Here is a 19422-nt window from a genome sequence, read left to right on the forward strand (position 1 = left end):
CTTATTACTTATTGAAGTCAAACACAAGAACCAAGACTTACAACAGATGAAAGAATTTTATTCCCAGTTCTTCAGAAGATACAGAAATGTGCTTGAAGAGGCAAAGCATTAGATTCTTCTTTCCTTACCCATAAAGTCATTAGTTCTCCATATATTGTTTAATGGTAAACACAAAAAAGATAAACTTTTCCTCTGTGTGTTTCTGTGATTTGCAGTGTTAACATAAAATGCTTGGGCAAATCAGAGATGATTAAAACCACTGACCTAAAAGAAACCCCATTCTTGTGACAAGACTACAAGTGAAAATGCAGTAAAACAAAACATATTACAACCAATAGTTTACATTACATCTTATATAAAAATATGCTGGTATCATATAAGATTTATCATATGTGATATGCAAAGAAACAACTGCAAATATACAAAAGCTATGAATATAATTAGCCAGCTTACATAAATTGTAGTAATGGCAGCCATTCATGTTGTTTATGATGCCATCTCCGCAATTGCAGTTCGGATTTATTCTACACACAGTATTGATTGGTTAACATTATCCACAGTGTTTCAAAAGCGATATATTTACTGAAACATTTTAAGCACTTGCACAAGACATTTTCAGGATTTAAAGGTTGATTTAGACATCAGGCCCAAACAAATAAATAGCCTTCACAGATTTATTTATCTGCAAGTGCTGTGTAATTGTGATCTAGCTGTACAATAATTGGATAATAATAATTCATCTAAATTGCAACTAATTAAGGAAAAGTACATTCCTCTAACGTGCATTATATGATCCTGAGTGTTTGTTCTTACCAGACAACCTCTTACTCGAAAGGTCTGACCCTGTTTAAACACAAGTTTGTTGAGTGGCCCTCTCAGGCAGCACAAGGATGAACGGAAACAAAATTCCTTTAGCCGGAGATAGCACTTTCAAATCATGTGCAACAAAGCTTGGAGATACCTCGTCTGCAAGAAACCTCAAGGTAAACTGACGGCTCACGCAGTAGATAATGTTGTCCATAGTCACACATTGAAAAGCAGTGCAATGGGGGAGACGGATCGAGGAGCATTCGTACCAAAGCCGGGCCACTGCGTGGAAGCGATACACGCTAATGCCCAAGGGATTGACGTCAAAACGGTACAAGAAGTTTCTCACAGCCACAATTTCAGTGGTCTTGTCCTTACTGCCCACAATCATGGTCTCTCGCCACGTGTTGGTCTTGGGATTGTAGCGCAAGAGGGTGTACCTCAATGTGCCGCCTGCAACAAACAGTTCACCATTGCAAGCCGTGGCCCGGTGAGCTACGGCAAACGTATCGTTAGGAAGGGGTGCCACAAAGGTCCATCGGTTTGTCCTGGGGTCGTAGCGCTCAACTGTTGATAGGCATTCCCCTCCAATGGCATAAAGATGGCCCTGCAGAGACACGAGTTTGCAGTGAGGCCTTGCCTCATTCATGGGGCTTATTTCACTCCAAATTGAAGTCATTGGATTGTAACAGTACACCTTCTTTGAAGGGGTCGCTTCACGGTCCAGGCCTTGGAAACCCACAGCGATAAACAGATAATTATCCATGGTGCACATGGCACAACCTTTAGATAACACCTCCTGGGGAATGTGGGAATGAAGGTGCCATGTGTCCTTATAATCATCGTAGTAATACATTCTGTTGGATGTCTTAACTGATTCAGACTCTAAATCTGTAGACTGTGACAGACATTTACTCCAGTCCGGGGACTCCATATCTGCAACCACTAACCACTTCCTTCCTCTCATGCGTTGTGTTTGGATGTGATCACGCTCCCCTGCTTTCAGCTTGCCAAAGAGGCCTGGGTCTCTGAGGACCTGGAGGTAATTATCAGACATGACACGGAGAGCAGCTTGCTGAAGGGCAGTGTGACCGTGTTTTTTAGCAAGTGTTAAAGCCTCCAAGCAGTTGCCTAAATCGAGCTTCCCTGCTAGACTCTCGAGTTCTGCATTCCCCACGTTCTCTGGAAAGTGTAAGAATTTTGCTCCGGCGACAGTTTCGACTTGTGGTTCCTCTGGCGCTTCCAGGTTAGCTATATCAGAGTCTAACAGGCTTGAAGGGATGTCACTGGGTTGTGCTGGAGAACAGCTGCGAGGTGTTAAAGTCCTCTTTGTGGGCAAGGGGATTGGAAGCTCTGAGTCAATGGCTGCAGTAAGATAGCTGTCCTGGCGGATGACTACTTGCCTTCTGTACCTCACAGTTTCCGGTTTGAAAGTCGAGGGAGCCTCGTTAGTAAAACGTGGAGTAATTTCAAGATCTCTCATTATGAATCTAGAAGGTCGTGGACTTGGTGATCGGGAACGGTCCTTGAAATTGAGGAAGTCCAATGATTTTGATTTAAACAAAGTGCTACTTTCATTTTGACCATAGACTGGACTGACAGACTGGGTGGGGCTTAAATCTGAGATGAAATGGGAAGAGGACTCTATGTAGTACTCGTAGATCTTTCCATGGACGCCTGATCTACGATTCCCATGCCCATCCAAGATAACGTCAGCATTCTCTACTTTAATTTCTGCTTTTGACTGAAAACTCGAAAACATGCCCTGGTGACCAACATCCTGCCTCAACTCCCTGCCAACACCTGTACCAGCTTCCAGCGTCTTGACCAGGCACGGGGATCGCCGACCACTTAGACTTCCTGGACCTTTTTCGCTTCCATCAGGAAGTTGTAAGGTTAACCTCGGTTTGACATTCTTTGCCTCAATTATATCCTCAATTGTGTTGATTTTACCTGCAGGTTCCTCCTTTGAACAACTGTCCAAGTCCATGGTTTCAGGCCGGGCCCTTTCCAAGGCAACATTTTTAAGGCTTTCTTGCAAGGTTTTCTCTGAAGATGGTTGAAAATGATTTTCCCTGTCAGACACCTCCTTTGCAGATTCACTCTGTGGTTCTTGCTCAGTATTGCATGCGCTGTATCTTCTTTCACTTCCCTGCTGTCTGTTTCGTGTCCTGGAGTTGTAGAATCTAAAAACCAAGGAAACAAATAGCATGGTGGCCACAGACAGAGTCAGTTTTCCCAGGAGATGCATGTCAAAGTGCACTCCGAGCAATTCTGCAATTTGCATCTCTGAAGTGAAATATATAGTGGTCAGCTGGACATTGGATTTTATTTGAAGCTTCTTCTCTAGTGTATCCCAGCCAGTGTAGGTTGTAGTTTAGTATCTGCAAGCAGAAGAACACTGTCAGCTGTCTCTCCTCCCACAGGGTGACTAAAAACCTGATATGTACAACAAGAGCATTTGCATCCTGTGTTCTCTAAGGGCGGGGACCAGAATCATTCCACCTGGTGCAGGTGATCGCTATGAAAACACATCTCACCAAGGCTTTGGAGGTGATTAAAACCCCTTACTTTGGTTCAAGAACTAACATTATATTTACATTTTGCAATAAAAACCTTCAAAATGTTATCAAGTCAGCTTACATATTGTTAAAATGTAACATTTTTTTTTTTTTTCTCCATTGCAGAGAAAAAACAACCCACTAAAACAAAACATAAGACATGCAAATTACATTGGAGAGATGAATGTGTTCACACCAGAATATTTTATTTTAATAGGTGATATGTCTATATAACTATGAAAATAGATACCAAACCCTTTCTATTGCAAACATAATCAGTGAGAATGGTAAATGTAATTTTGCCTAAGAGGTGGAGTTGGCTGATATACTACATATAAATGACAAACATAAGACTATATGACCAGGATGCTGCTGTTTGTACAGCAAATGCTGAGGATCAAAGTTCTTTCCCATGAACACATGACAGCAGTGTTGCTGATTAGCAAGGCTTTGAGAGATGATATGAGGTAGCTTTGCATTCGCCAAAGGCATTATTTGCATACTCTTAAAAAAAAACACCATGTACAATGTAAGATATCATAACCCGTAATGCCAACAACTGTAATATGGTTGACTTGCCATCAGAGAAAATGATTAGAAAAGCCATAAACACTTTGCTAGACTGAATGCTGTCCTTGTTAGTCACAGACATTGTTTTGCTATGTGATAGCTGTCTTGTAGCTGCACTAAGGAAACCTGAACCAGCAAGCGTGCTTACTCCTGAATAATTGACAGAAGTGTCACAAAGGTCTGCTACCCCTCTGTCCCTTCTATCGTATGTCAAATGAGGAGTTTTAAATCCAGAGACGCAATAGAGTTTGCAACATGTTGTGGAAAAGAATTGTGAAATAAATAATAGACTGAAACTCATAATGAGTGTCAAGTTAATGTCAGACCAAACTAATCCAGATGTATTTTAGTTTTGTTGGAGATAGTCTATGCCAAAATCATTTGGCACCCAAAAGAGATACTTTCATGGCTTGCTACAGCACAACTAAACATATGTATTACAGAAGATATAATAGACTATGCCAAGAACTCCGTAATGGATTCCTGGTGATTTAATTTTCCAAGGGACCCAAACAAAGTAAATCACTACTATTGCCTTCTGATAAGATAACAGGCTATTTTGGCACTTATATAATGAGGTTTCTACACTTGTGGAAAATGATTACTAGTAAAATCTGCAAGCACACTTTATTATTAAAGTCATTAAATAAGCAAATTAGGAGTGAAATGTAAAAACACCTTAATACACCTTATGTTTGTGATGGCTGTTTGAACTTAACACTTAAATGTGATAATTTTGTAAACACTTTTTAACAGCATGAGAATGAGAGTGTTCAGGCAGAGAAGAAATATTAAAATCCAATTTATAAACTTTCCATTACTGTAACTGACATATTCATTATTCATTTTTTTAATCAAGGAAAGATCCAGAAATTCCTGAAGACCATCAAATCTAAGTCAGAAGCAGCTGAATATATAATATTAATTTCAAATGATCATAAGCGAAATATTTAAAAGTTTGTCTACAGACAAAAGCTGACATAATAAATACAGCAACATGATTATTCTTATTCTTCTTATTATTTTAAAAGTAGTTGTGTTATAATTTTTTTTTTTATTTGAGCTGAAATAGCAAGGGGTCTATCTTCCTGATTTTATTAAGCCCATAAAACCACCTCTCCCACCTAGGCTTTAGACCTAATCCTTTAATACATGGTGTGTCTAGAAAAGCTTAAATTGCAATTCATGTGAATGAAAAAAAAAAAAGGACAGAGATTACTTTGCATGAGGACATCCAGAGTGAGTCAGGGTGGCAGAGGACAAACCTAAACAAGACCATCAAGGGCTGAGCCACATTCATAGCTGAAATATCTTCCTCTAATGACTTCCATCTCCTGAAGCATTGCTGTAGGTAGGAAAAAGTTTTTGGTTTATGAAGACAATCAAGATTATTTACCATTGCATATTAAATACAACATCTGAAAGAGAAAGAGAAAAAAAAAAATGTATTACTCTGGGAGAACAGTTTGCTAATTGTCAAGTCTGTTAAAAAGGGTAAATAAAAGAATATGAATATTTAGTAGGCAATAAATATAATCACAAAGAATTCAGGTAATGATATCAGAATAGTAATGCTAATCAAATGAAGGCCAAGAACATACATAGTGAATATATGGTAACACTTTACAATAAGGTTCATTAGTTAACGTGAACTAATAATGAACTGCACTTCTACAGCATTTAATAATCTTGTTAATGTTAATTTTAACATTTACTAATACATTATTAAAATCTTGTTAACATTAGTTAATGCACTGTGAACTAACATGAACAAACAATGAACAACTGTATTTTCATTAACTAACGTTAACGAAGATTAGTAAATACAGTAACAAATGTATTGCTCATGGTTAGTTCATCTTAATACATTAACTAATGCTTAACTAATGAACCTTATTGTAAAGTGTTACCGAATATATTTCTATTTTGCTTGTTTTTTCAAATGTATTTTTTATGATAAGTTACGCATAAATTATAGTTTAACCTGTTTATTTCCAGACAAGCTGTACTTCACTATACAACATGAACACATACACCGATCAGGCATAACATTATGACCACCTTCCTAATATTGTGTTGGTCCCACTTTTGCTGCCAAAACAGCCCTGACCCGTCAAGGCATGGACTTCACTAGATCCCTGAAGGTGTGCTGTGGTATCTGGCACCAAGATGTTAGCAGCAGATCATTTAAGTCCTGTAAGTTGCGAGGTGGATCGAACTTGTTTGTTCAGCACATTCCACAGATGCTCGATTGGACTGAGATCTGGGGAATTTGGAGGCCAAGTCAACACCTCAAACTCGTTGTTGTGCTTCTCAAACCATTCCTGAACCATTTTTGGTTTGTGGCAGGACACATTATCCTGCTGAAAGAGGCCACAGCCACCAGGGAATACCGTTTCCATGAAAGGGTGTACATGGTCTGCAACAATGCTTCCCATAGTGCATCCTGGTGCCATGTGTTCCCCAGGTAAGCGACGCACACGCACCTGGCCATCCACGTGATGTAAAAGAAAACGTGATTCATCAGACCAGGCCACCTTCTTCCATTGCTCCGTGGTCCAGGTCTGATGCCCACTGTTGGTGCTTTCGGTGATGGACAGGGGTCAGCATGGGCACCCTGACTGGTCTGCGGCTATGCAGCCCCATACACAACAAACTGTGTATTCTGACACCTTTCTATCAGAACCAGCATTAACTTATTGAGTAATCTGAGAGTACAGAAGCTCGTCTGTTGGATCGGACCACACGGGCCAGCCTTCGCTCCCCATGTGCATCAATGAGCCTTGGCTGTCCATGACCCTGTCGCCGGTTCACCACTATTCCTTCCTTGGAGCACTTTTGATAGATACTGACCACTGCAGACCGGGAACACCCCACAAGAGCTGCAGTTTTGGAGATGCTCTGACCCAGTCGTCTAGCCATCACAATTTGGCCATTGTCAAACTCACTCAAATCCTTACACTTGCCCATTTGTCCTGCTTCTAACACATCAACTTTGAGGACAAAATGTTCACTTGCTGCCTAATATATCCCTCACTAACAGGTGCCGTGATGAAGAGATAATCAGTGTTATTCACTTCACCTGTCAGTGCTCATAATGTTAAGCCTGATTGGTGTATGTCATTTAAATGTGTGTGTGTAACATTTTTGTGGTCTGTATATATGTAAATGAAAAATAGGACAGAATCTGTGCATACAGATTTGAGTTTTTTTTTTTTTTTTGAGAATATGGGCTCCCAAACAGCATAGTGGTAAATTTAAAATGTAGGCAACAATATAAAAGTGTTGGAGTGTATCATTGGGTACTTTTTTGATATATAGGTCCTGTCATCCACAATGCACCTACTGAAAGGCCCTTAGACAAACATGATTCTGGGTGACGTCCCTCCTCTGCCACTAAAGATATAACAGAGAAACACAGTAATTGAGATCTTCTCAATTCATTAAAGCAGATTCAAATTGGTCACAGAACTTACCTATGATGATGATTATGATTTCATTCTATCACCACATAGTATTGACTGAAAAAAGGCAAACGGACAATCACACTCCAGTCATTTTAAGTTGATCATCTCCATTTTTAATACAGGTGATATGAAACAAATGCAACAACCCTGTTTACACTTGGCTTCACTTGAGCTTCCTTTGGGGGATGGAGGGGCCATAATGGTGGCTAACATGATCCTAGCAGTAACTGTTAGATTAGAGAGAAGGACTGTACACGATGCAGGTCACTGAATATGCGACAAAAACTTAAGGACAGGTAGGCGACAAACAGATGAGGAGGGGAAATCATCTTCGGACGTCACATGCACCAACAACCCCGAGAAAAGCTGTCGTCTTTCCTCTGCGGTTGAAAACAGTCACACGGATGTCATAGATACTGAACACATGAAATCAGATCATAGAAAGGCCACTGATTTCACAGTTTTTCTAAAAGCCTGGGTTGGATTTCGGTTGGGGATGACCAGACACACGCAATAAAGCCATTATCTGCTGTACCCTCCTTGCATCTTTCTCCCAAACCCTTATTAATTATTATTTTTTTGTTTTCTGCTCTGTAATATACTTTTCATTATTTACAGGGATGTACACAAAATACACTTAAAAAGAGGATCTTCCATTTCTTTGCAATAAAATGTCACAGGACGTTTAGTATTGTCTCTTTTTTGTTACATTCCAGCCGTGAGCCATTCAATAAAACAAAACGGAAAAATACTGTGATCAAAAAACACAAATGGCGTAAAACCTGGTCCTTAAAAAGGGGGCATGTTCGAGTCCTGTTTGTGCCAGTGTGCAGCAATTCTATGGAGGCAACTCAAAGACGACTAGTTGGAGTTGAAGTGATAGTCAGCATTGTCAGCAACCCACAGTTCCTTAATGTCTTTCTCCACACACATGAGATTTTTGTTCAACCCCAAATGCCTTTTTGCTTTTCCAAAGGACAGGTCTCTGTTGATTGACAGGCAAGTTTAACAAAAAAACAAACAAAACCAAAACTGTCTGTGCGGAAAGGGGCAAATGGTAAGGTGGTGCTTTTTCTCATATTCAGCATGTTATTTTCATTTCATCTTATTTTTAAATCAGCGATATTATCATCATCTCCATCTGGATCTTTTTTTTTTCTCTCACAAAAATAGGATGGTGCGCCCCCTTTTGGGGGGTTCAGGTTCTCCCACAGATGAAAGCAAGGTAGGTTTAGTCATGGTCTGGAGAAGGCTTGTGTGCATGTGTGTGAAGTGTGTGTGAGTGTGTGTGTGTGCCTGACTGGAGAGGAGGCGTGTTTGTGTGCGGCTGAATCAAGGATATTCACGTCAGTTCGACAGTCACTGTGAGAATAAGTGGCAGGCATATCAGTCCAAACTTGTGCAAACCAGGAGCTCCATCTGAAAGAAAAAAATAGAAAATAAAAGTAACTAGACGCTCATCACACCTTCGTCTAAATCCTTGGTTTGTTGGGTTTGAAACAAACATAGCCCTGTTTTAAAGGGATATCTCACCCACAAACTAAACTAAAATTAAACGGTCATTATTTACTCACACACGTCAATTTAAAACTTTATGATGTTGTTTTCTGTGGAACACAGAAGGAGAATTTTGAGAAGTCTTTATGCGGATTTAGTTGATAAACGGCAATTCATGGTGAGGCTTCAAAAAGGACAAAAGAAAGCTTAAAAAATAATCTACATGATTTGTGTGCTATATTCCAAGCTACACAATAGATTAGTGTAAGGAAAAGGAGTCTAACATTTATTCATTATTCAATCTCAAATTGAATAATTCATACAAATCATTATGCAGGTCTCAAATTAAATAAGCAAAACATTGAATGCCATAACATTTAATGTTATTGATGTCCAACCTGTGGACTATTTAATTTGAGCTGCATAGTCATATGGACAACTTTTTTTGAGGGTGAGGGTGAGTAAATAATGACAAACTTTTCATTTCTGGAACAAGCAGAGTTGCGTGAGATACTTCTCTAGCCGAGGTACAGTATGAAAGCTGTATGAGCGAGCTAATATTCTCAGGTACTTTGCTGTAATCGTCTAATGCACTCTAAAAGGTCTGAACGAGCTGTACGGCGGTGGTGGATCAGCGGGGCCAGAACATTCATGCATACTACACAACGTTCAATAAGCACAAAATGATGATGGCTATCATAAGTATTATGAGAAATACTCAGTGCTAAAGTCATTTTATTACCATCTTTCTCATTTTCATTGACAAAACAAATGGTAATATATAACATTACTTCTACTTTTATGGCTTACATTGGTGTTAGTGCTATAATTAATATAACATAAGTATCACTTTATTTCCACAATATGAATACATTTTTCCTTTTATGGTCAAAACTCAGTGGTTATGTTCAGAATGGAATACTAGCATACCACAGCACAGTATATACTGTATACTTCTTTACACTTAATTTCAATCGTTCTCTTTAGACATTCTACAAACTATAAGTAACTTTGCAACTACATGTCAACTAAATCTCATTAGAGTTTTAGTAGACTGTCTGCTTAATATCTGCTAACACTTTATTTTGATAGTCCTTAAAGGTGCAGTATGGTGATCTGGGAAATGCTGACGTTAGCCTGCTAGCATTGAAAGCATACGATCCCACCCTCCTTGCAAATTGCCGTCCAAAGCCACGCCTCCTCCAAAACACTGAACGCGCACACGCACAGCTGCTCTCGGCAAAGTGTCACAGGAGATGGTGTAAAACTAATTCATGTGTCAAAGTACATAACATTACAATAATAATGAACGTAAAGTTAAACAATTTGAAGAGCTTGTACCTGACTGCTGCAGATTCATTTAGGTGTTGATACTGTTGACATAGAAACGCATAATTCCGAGTCTGCCTGAACAGCTCCAGTTAGAACGTCACAGGTTACCATCTCTTAATTACGGTAGTTATGCTGTGAACGCAGCATAAGCTTGTTGTTTTGATTCGGTAGGAACTGTAATAGGCGGCTGCTGTTTGTTTGGGGCGCTCAGTGACTGACGTCTTGCATAAGCATAGCATGAAACACGCTGATGACGTGTGATGTCTGCGTGAACAGGGTGCGTGAGGGTATGTCAAAATATACGCTGACAGGCAGGTAGGACAACGTATTATTTTATTCGGACTGAAAATAAATATTGGATGAACATTTTAGGGTCCTACGCCTTCCACAGATGTTATACATTTATAAAAATACATTTAGATCGTTTAACATAGTGACTGCTATCAGGATACGAGGAGACTTTCAACCAGTATAACAAAAAATGTTTCTGTAGAGAATCACCTATTGTGCCTTTAAGTAACTTTGCAAGTACATTTCAACTTATTCTACTGACCCTAAACCTAACCTAACAGTCTACTAATAATCTATTGAGAGTTAGTTGACATGTAGTTGCAAAGTTACTTATAGTTAATAGAATGTCTAAAGAGGACTATCGAAATAAAGTGTAACTTCATACTTTCTATAATAAAAAAAAATTATAAATAGATTTCTAATAGTATGCTACATTGTCGTCACATGACCTCATAACATCACATGTAATTCTTAAATTATTTAATATTATTAACTATTCAATACTTTAAAAACATATTTTAAATTTTTTTTTTTTTTTTTTTAATTGAAGTAATATTTTAAATTAAATATGCAATTTTGTTTAAAAACATCTTAACTTTTGGCAGTTCAATCACATAGTAAGTCAAAAAGGAGACATTTCAGTGTGGTGTACTGCATGTATTTCATGCACTGAGCTTGAGATGTACAGTATATTGCATATTTTGGCAAAAGCATTAGGCCATCTGCCTATCCAATGCATACAGAAATTAACATACAGTGAAAAGTATAACAAATGTATGTAAAGTACTGTGGTAGTTTGCCATTCTGAGCATGCCCAGTGTTTTTTTTTTTTGTTTTTTTTTGTTTTTTTTTTTAATTAAGGATACAGCAGTAGAATTCCAGACTGCAGGCCATTTGTGAGCACTAGAGTCTTTGGGGTGTTATTTTGTGAGTCGAGAGGGTGTTTGAGATTCAGACACATGTCAGACATGGTGACCTCCCGAGGCCTTGTTCTACAAGCCATTTGACTTGCATACGAGGGGCATCTGAGGCTCGACTCAAGATCAGCGCTCACGTTGACCTGATTCTGTCCTTGCTCTCACACACCTGCCCTGCCGCATTTGCATATTCAAATTTACATCCGTAGATGCGGCAGAGCAGAGGAAAGTGGTGCGGTGAGAGGTTTCGGGTGAGGCGAAAGAGAGAATGAAAAAAAAAAAGAATAAGTGAAAAACATAAATAGTAAAAAAAGGGCAAAGGCCTCCTTTCCACCCCTCCGCCTGACAGTTCTTCATCTTTACATATGAGTCTCTAAGAAACTGTAAATGAGCCAGCACTGAATGTATAAAACAACTGTAATCCATCACTGAATTATATTTGCTGTGGACGCGCTGGTGCATTGGTAAGTGATGGCTCACTTCTAGCATCTAAATGATGAAAGCAGCAAGCCTTCGCAAGACACATGGCCTCTTGAGAGGAGGAGAGGACGGAGAGAGACCAGAGACAATAAAAACACAGTATGCAGCTTTAGAAAAGTCTCAAAGAGGGAAAGAATTAAAAAGTATATAAAACTGTACTATTACGGCATTTCCCTTTCCATGGATAGTATCTAAATAGCTGTGTACTACAGCACCCTTTCAAGCTACAAAATAACTGGTTATTGGATCTTTGGTGTTCTCCTATGCGCACTATGATTACAGATAAAAGTCTATACTTTTACAGGCTGTATAACTGTAATTTATCTAACCACAGTTTAGCAATCTCGCAATTATACCATGCGTAGGAAATGCTGTTTATGAAACATATAGCACTTATACACAGTATAGGCTATATAATGTGTAATTCAGTCAATGGTGTGTAGTTATCCTCTCAGGAAATAAATATGGTCATCTGGCATTTTTAATCCAATTTTTCATATAAAAAATATTAGTTCTTGGTAAATAATAAGTAAAGGCGATACTAGATTAATCAGTCAAGGCAATATTTGAGGTTGAAATAACTCCTGTTTCATTCTATTCACTGTCAAAACAGATCAAGTCGAGTACATGACATTATGGGATGTTGTATATTGACCTTGCTTCATGATTGGGTTTAATTTGAGATTTAGAGATTGAGTTTATTTGAGATATTTTGCGATTATACCACCTGTAGTGCTATACGAAACTGCTATATGTAAGCAATAAGGTATGAGAGGCTGTGCTGTATTGTGAATAAGTCACGGCTGAAGGGCACTGTTAGGCACTTTTATAAACGTTACCACACAATACAAATATTAAAGCCAAAAATATGTATCAATGCAATTTTCATGAAGTAAACTTTCACTAAAAGCCTTCCTTTCACTGGAAAAAATAGTCTCTGGCCATGAACAGCAACAGAAGTTACATTATTACGCCATTAGATGGTGGCAAAGACTGTCTTTATGAGTGAGTCGCTCAGTAGCGAAGACTTTTTTACTTTGTTGTGAACACGGAACAAGACGCAACTGACAAATGATTTGACTAGCGCTGTCAGTCACGGGAAAACCCCTTAACTGTTAAAAGGACAGGATAATACATCGGACATTTAAACTGATTTTTTATTATGAACATAGGACTGACCTGAAGGAAAATGCTAAATCTGAATGCAGGTAATAAACTCGCTAAATAGAAATATAACAATTAATAAAAATGACAAAAATTCCTAAAACTTAAACTAAAATTAAAACCAAATGAAAAATGAAACTATAAAAATAAAAGTTAATTCAAAATAATAAATACTTAATAAATGAATAAATACTATATATAAACACTAAATAACACTGCACATGACCTTACATTGTTGCTTATTTAATTCATCGATTGATGTCTAGTTATTTTCTCAGAAATAAATAATTATTTGGAAATTTTAATCCAATTTTCTGTAAAAAAAAAAAAAAAAGTTTTACCAAATATTCAGGCAAGGAGATAATGCTTTTGGTTCATGTGTCATTCTCAAAATGGAAGATCAAGTTGAGCGCAATGCATTGTAGAATACAGTATTCTGACCTTGCTGCATCTCTGTAATTTTTTTTTAAACCTTTAGTTGTACACGTTTGCAATTTTACCACCCATAGGAAGAAAACACTGTGGAACTGCTCTTTTGTAATTTTTAAATCATCAAAGTGTCTTCTCAAACAAGAGGCAGCAAAAGGCTCACGCAGCCAAGGAATCGAATCATTGAGGCATTCAAATACTTACTGTTCGGATTCTGTGTGTTTTTCATCATACTTGGATTTTCTGCAGAACAGAGGAAGAGGAGGGGAGTTGGTGATAAAGAGGTGGAGAGGGAGAGAGAAAGAGTGTATTAGTAGATAATACAAAAGATAACCATTATAGGTTTGTGGTCTAATGAAGGATGAAAACCACAAATCTCACAGAGATGAGACTAGAATACCACTGAAGAGCTATCAGCAGCCAAAGTTCATAAAGTTCACCACTATTCTTGGCAGACTTTAATGTAAAATCCACCAAAGACTGGAATCTTTTGAACTTTGAGCACTCTGTGAATGCACAGATGAGCAAACTTTAAAAAAAAAACTACAAAAAATCTTTTCCAAGAATCCTCAACTGCCCCCTCGACTGATACCATAGCAGCAAAAATCTATTAACAAGCTTCCTTTCTTCTAAATGCTCATCTTTGTTCTTTAATACAGCTGATGGGCTTTAATGAATGGCTATTGAGACAGGTCAATAGTAGCCCAGTTCAAAGGTTCTTAATCACTATTCTCCCCTCTGTGCCACCTGTGTTCAGATTCAAAAGCACAAGGATAATTTAAACGAGGTGGATGATGACGCAGGGCGCACATGGCTGTTAAATAGACATTAACGCTCCTCCACGTGAACAATTCCCCAGGTGACGTCCTCCCCAATGAACCACTTTCCACCAAATGGCCTCCTGTGCTCCGCCCAACGATTTGTAGATGCGAATGAAGATTTGGCCTGCATAAGGGAGTGATGGACAGGTTGTCCTTAGTTTCAGCTTAACTTTGGAAGTATGCTAAAAAAGTGGACTTGTGTCTCAATGAAAAGAATTGCACAAAGAATGCACAAAAACAATAGCTCATCCAAAATTGAACATTATGTTATTTTCTCACCCTCATGTTTCTAAACCACATTTCTTGCTTCCGTAGAAAAAAGGAACTGTTTTCAGGCAATTACAGTGAATTAGGACTGAAGCTTACATGGTTCAAAAAGGATACAAGTATCATTCAACTTTAATACGTCACCCATAAATCACGGATCAATTAGCTATTCACCGAAATTCTTGACATCCACCAGCACATTTAAATCATTGATGTTTCTTTTTAATGAATCGGTTGATTCAGTTCACAAAACCAGTCTAAAATCACTGGTTCAATTATCTGGTTGCACTCACTAGCAGGGGAAGATAATCAAATAAGTAAAATTTCGGCCTGTTTCTCACATGACCTGTTTGTATGACTTCAGGTTGAAATATAGACAACTTTATGATGGACAACTTTATGAACAATTTATGATATATTTATGACCCTTTTGCATCCTTTTTGAAGTTTAAAAGCTCCAGGCACCATTCGTTGTAATCGAATGGTAAAGAGTAACCAATATTCTTCAAAATTTGGAGTTTGGAATGACACGAGGGTGGGTAAATAATGACAGAATTTTCAGTTTTGGGTGCCCTATCCCTTTTAGTTAAAGTATTAGTTCACCCAAAAATAAAATTTCTGTCATTAAGTACTCACCCTCATGTTGTTCCAAACCCCTAAGACCTTCGTTCATCTTCAGAACGCAAATTAAGATATTTTTGATGAAATCCAAGAAGTTTCTGAACCACACATAGGCAGCGACATCATTGCACCTTTCAAGGCCCAGAAAGGTACTAAAGACATTGTTAAAATTGTCGACGTGACTACAGTAGTCCAACCTTAATGTTATGAAGTGACAAGAATACTTTTTGTGTGCAAAAACAAAACAAAAATAATGACTTTATTCAACAATTTCTTCTCTTCCCTGTCAGTCTCCTCTGCTGTTTACTTAGTAAACACAGTGCGGCGCTTCCTGGTTCTACGTCAGAACGCCAACTCAGTATTGGCCGATGCTGTACATGTGAGCAACACGACGCATGCGTGTGATGCTGACGCAGGATCTGGCCAAAAATGAGCCGCCGTTCTGATGTAGAACACGTTTACTACACTGTTTACTATGTCAAAATTGTTTTGGCATTTGGTTGAATGTGCTATAAACAACAATTGATCACAAGTGCAATGTTATGTTGATGCCTTATGGTGAACCGTATTCAGCTTGCTGTCCTCAGCCTTGGCTGTCATTCAGATTATCCAGAGGAGCACTGACTGTCCTTCATCTTCCAAAGCACATCTTTGATTAGATCTGTGCTCACGCTATAGGCAGATCTCTCATAAACCCTGACAGCCTTGAAAACTCAGGGGGGAAATTAGTCCAGGGCGGCAAAGCATGCGTACACACACACACACACACACATACGCACACACACAAGTGTCAGCAAACAAATTCTTTCTAACATCAATGAAAACAAAGCCAAGACTTAGTGGGCACAGCATCTGTTTCAGCAGCAAAGGATGGCTAGACAAAACCACAGGGGAATGAAACTGTCACGCAATCACACAAAAACAGGCTATTTTTCTTTTAACAAGATGCTGACAATTTCATATTTGTGCTAACAAAAGACAATATCCCTAATATCTGTGACCCAAAAATTTCAGAGGTACTGCAGATTTGACGGTCATGTGTTAATGTAGTCATCATGGTCACAAATTTTTGGAATAATCCACTTTTCCACTTTAGTTTCAATTAATGTCTTCAATTAATGACTTAAATATTACATAAACAAAATATCATAGACAAAAACAAAAGCTAATAAAGAACTTTTTAGTGAAAGAAGTTTATTTAGTGTATTTAGGATAGAAAAAGGAGTTACTGCTGGAGCTACTTACCAAAAACAATGAGGCGTGTGTGTGTGTCAGTGGAGCCCAATGGATTCTGGGCCGTGCAGCGGTACATGGAGCCATTGAGTTCTGCAGGCACTCGCTCCAACACCAGTTCCTTCCCATCTCTCTCGGTACTGCCGTCCAGCAGTCTGCCGCCCACCCGCGTCCAGGTGAACAGAGGCTCAGGAAACACCTCATTCTAGAAGTAGTGTGTGTGAATGTATTAAGTACACAAGAATGTGTACATTAAGGAAAAAAGATGAAGAGAAAAAAAAATTAGTCAAAGCCCAAGATACAGAAAGGGATGCACAATATATTGGTACTAAATCAGTTATCAGCCCAATATTAAAGACTTTATTTTTTTATTTTTTAATATGTTAGCTATTAAATTGTACATGTTTCTCCCAAAAAAGCATCTTAGACATTAGGGAAGAAACGAAACGAAAAAAAAAAAAAAAACTAATTTAAACCCATTTTCAAAAACACATTCCTTACTAAATTTGTACTTAAAAAACAATCAATAATCAATACCTTTCAGTTCGGAAGAAAGGACAAAAAAATAAGAGATATAAATCTTGCACCAACTCATCAATGCAATGCAAATTTATAGGGAGACAATTTAAGCATTTCTTGTTATAGAGTTATCCAGAAGCGAAATGTAAGGGTTTTTATGGTTGTTAGCAGGGCAATGAAAAACAAAATCACATTAAACAGGTAGTCCACAAGAGGCAAAAGAATATAAAATATTCTTATACGCTCCTTTACAGAGGTCCATGGTGTATAGCATTGTCTGCAACTATGCCTGGAAGCCCACTCACACAATACTAAATTCTTTCATGTCTTTTTGAACAAGTCCTTGGATTTTAATACTTGTGAAAGCTCACTATAAGATCGTTTGATTCTACACAAGAGGACAGGTGTGATGAAACCCAGAAACAAGGTAGAAAATCTCAGTGCCTGAGCCAGGGCTACATCCCGATTCATTTTAGATCCATCTTTCCCCTGCTGATCAAACCAATCTACCCATGTTCTAGGTGTGATAAGTGACTGACTGGCACATACCATCTAACTTCACAAAATCATGTGGCTTGTCTGGGTGACCTTTGATAATGGCTCATTGGAGAGTGTGGCTTGGCTGTGTGTCACTGGACTTCCACATTCACACCATGACAGAAGTGAAATGAGTTTGCACTTGCTGGTGGAATCAGGTCAGATCCAGATCAAAAATATCCCCCATGGCACTCACACAGCTTAAATCAGGATGTACTGTAATGGTAAGACAAGCTCTTGGAGAGCATAAATGCTTTGTACTTGTAAATTTGAAATTAGAAATGAAGGAGACACCAATGTGACCCCACCTGTTGGTGGTTTTACTAAAGCCAAAGTAAACCAAAGGGGATATTGAATCTGTTTTTTGTGATTATTTGAATTGCAGGGCAGTATTTAGTTTTCTGTGTTAACATTTATCTTATCTACATGTGAAACCCAGGGCTCTGGAGCAGCTAGGGATAAGGGAGACGTTCTTTCAAATAAATCTTCATTGGCTTTTTAAATCCTCTGAAATCCTTTGTGTAAATATTAAGATCCAAACTGGATTTATGTCCCCGTCAAGCCTGTTTATAGTGACCATTCTTTCTATTATTTAAAGATGTACTTCAAATATGTAAATTGTAGGTGAAATAAACACACAGATCTGCCAGACAACCTGCCCATGCACCAACCAACTCCCTCTACCTTCTCAGATAACTTCATCTAAGTGCTTTTTCCACTCAAAATCCAAAAAAGAGAGGGTATTCTTGTTGAAAATCCAGTTATATGTTTTGGAACATGGATTCAAGCTGGTCTGAACTGGTCCAGGCTGGTCATTAGTTGGTCTCACTGGACATTGACATGTTAAGACTGTGATTGTTGCCTGTCTAACTGGTCTACCAGTCTTTACAGCTAGTGACTGGTGGTAACCTGCAAATTACCGGTTTAGATTTGCTGAAAAATAGTTAAGATCAGTGAAAAGAATTGTCTAAATCTGCTAATGACCAGTATAGACCTGCCAAAGACCAGTTTAGACAGGAAAATGGTCCTTTTTAACCATCTAGAACCCAACTAGCTGGATTTTCCAGGAGGGATACATCAGAACTACTGTAACATTCCTTTAAATTCATGACACAAACGATGAAATAGCATAAAGTAGATTCAGTGATGATAGCATATCGGGTCTAATTTCTTTCCACCTGAATGCTGTTGGCTAGACACATCTCCGAGTCAGACCTGTCAAAAAGATTGGGTGGATCATCACCAAACTGTGCTGTGTTTATCTGCTGGGGGAAGTTTTTTTTTTTTTTTTTTTTACCTCTTGGCAGACGGTGATAGTTACACTGAGACAATCTCCCTGCTTCACTAAGTCTGTGGAAGCTGACGGACTATTGAAGCAAGTATAAATTTGGCGCCGTTGACAGTGAAACGCTCCTGGCTAGCTCTGTGCTCGCACCTGTTTTGCTAGCTAGTTTGACAAGAACAAACGAAAGCAGCAAAATCCCTGAAAGCTGCAGTGAAATACATCAACAAACAGCTGATTTGTTTTTTAATCAGATGCTCTTATGCCTTCTGGTGAGAATACAAAACAGAACACAAACACAAGTGAGAGGAGTTTAGCATTAGCAAAGAGAAGCCAAATGTTAGCATAATAAATCACTTTGCCTTATTTCCGGGGCTATTTCTTGCCAAGCATAGGTTTTTCACTGAAAAAAAAATTAATAAAAATCTTGATCAGTTTTCAAGTCTTGCTTATTTATTGAAAAATCCTTTAAACAAGATAAATTTATATGAGAAGTAAAATGGCATATGCTATTATGAACTTAGTAAGAAAATAAACTACTTTACTAAATTATAGTAACACTTTTCAGTTTATTTTTGATAATACTTCTTAACTCAGTTATTTTTCTTATTAAGAATAAATATAACA

The 19422-nt window shown here is 38.2% G+C and overlaps 2 protein-coding genes across 3 annotated transcripts in view; both read right to left on the reverse strand.

Moving 5' to 3' along the window:
- Positions 1–37: 37 nt before the first annotated feature.
- klhdc7a (kelch domain containing 7A) lies at positions 38–7341 on the reverse strand. The gene is made up of 2 exons (XM_051911708.1): positions 5204–7341; positions 38–3191 (listed from the first exon to the last, which is right to left on the reverse strand). Exon 2 carries the CDS (start codon positions 3092–3094, stop codon positions 848–850), a length of 2247 nt encoding a protein of 748 aa, XP_051767668.1. The 5' UTR covers positions 3095–3191; positions 5204–7341; the 3' UTR covers positions 38–847.
- A 960-nt stretch (positions 7342–8301) lies between these two features.
- The window catches only part of igsf21a (immunoglobin superfamily, member 21a), a 220966-nt gene continuing 209845 nt past the window's right edge, over positions 8302–19422 (reverse strand). For both annotated transcript variants that reach the window (XM_051911709.1, XM_051911710.1), the window contains exons 8-10: positions 16470–16662; positions 13720–13758; positions 8302–8824 (exon numbers count right to left, since the gene is read on the reverse strand). In XM_051911709.1, the coding sequence (XP_051767669.1) occupies positions 8748–8824; positions 13720–13758; positions 16470–16662 (309 nt within the window). In that variant the 3' untranslated portion in view covers positions 8302–8747. The remainder of the gene's footprint in view (positions 8825–13719; positions 13759–16469; positions 16663–19422) is intronic.

Source organism: Ctenopharyngodon idella, chromosome 11, assembly GCF_019924925.1.
Source record: "Ctenopharyngodon idella isolate HZGC_01 chromosome 11, HZGC01, whole genome shotgun sequence".
Classification (NCBI taxonomy): Eukaryota; Metazoa; Chordata; class Actinopteri; order Cypriniformes; family Xenocyprididae; genus Ctenopharyngodon; species Ctenopharyngodon idella.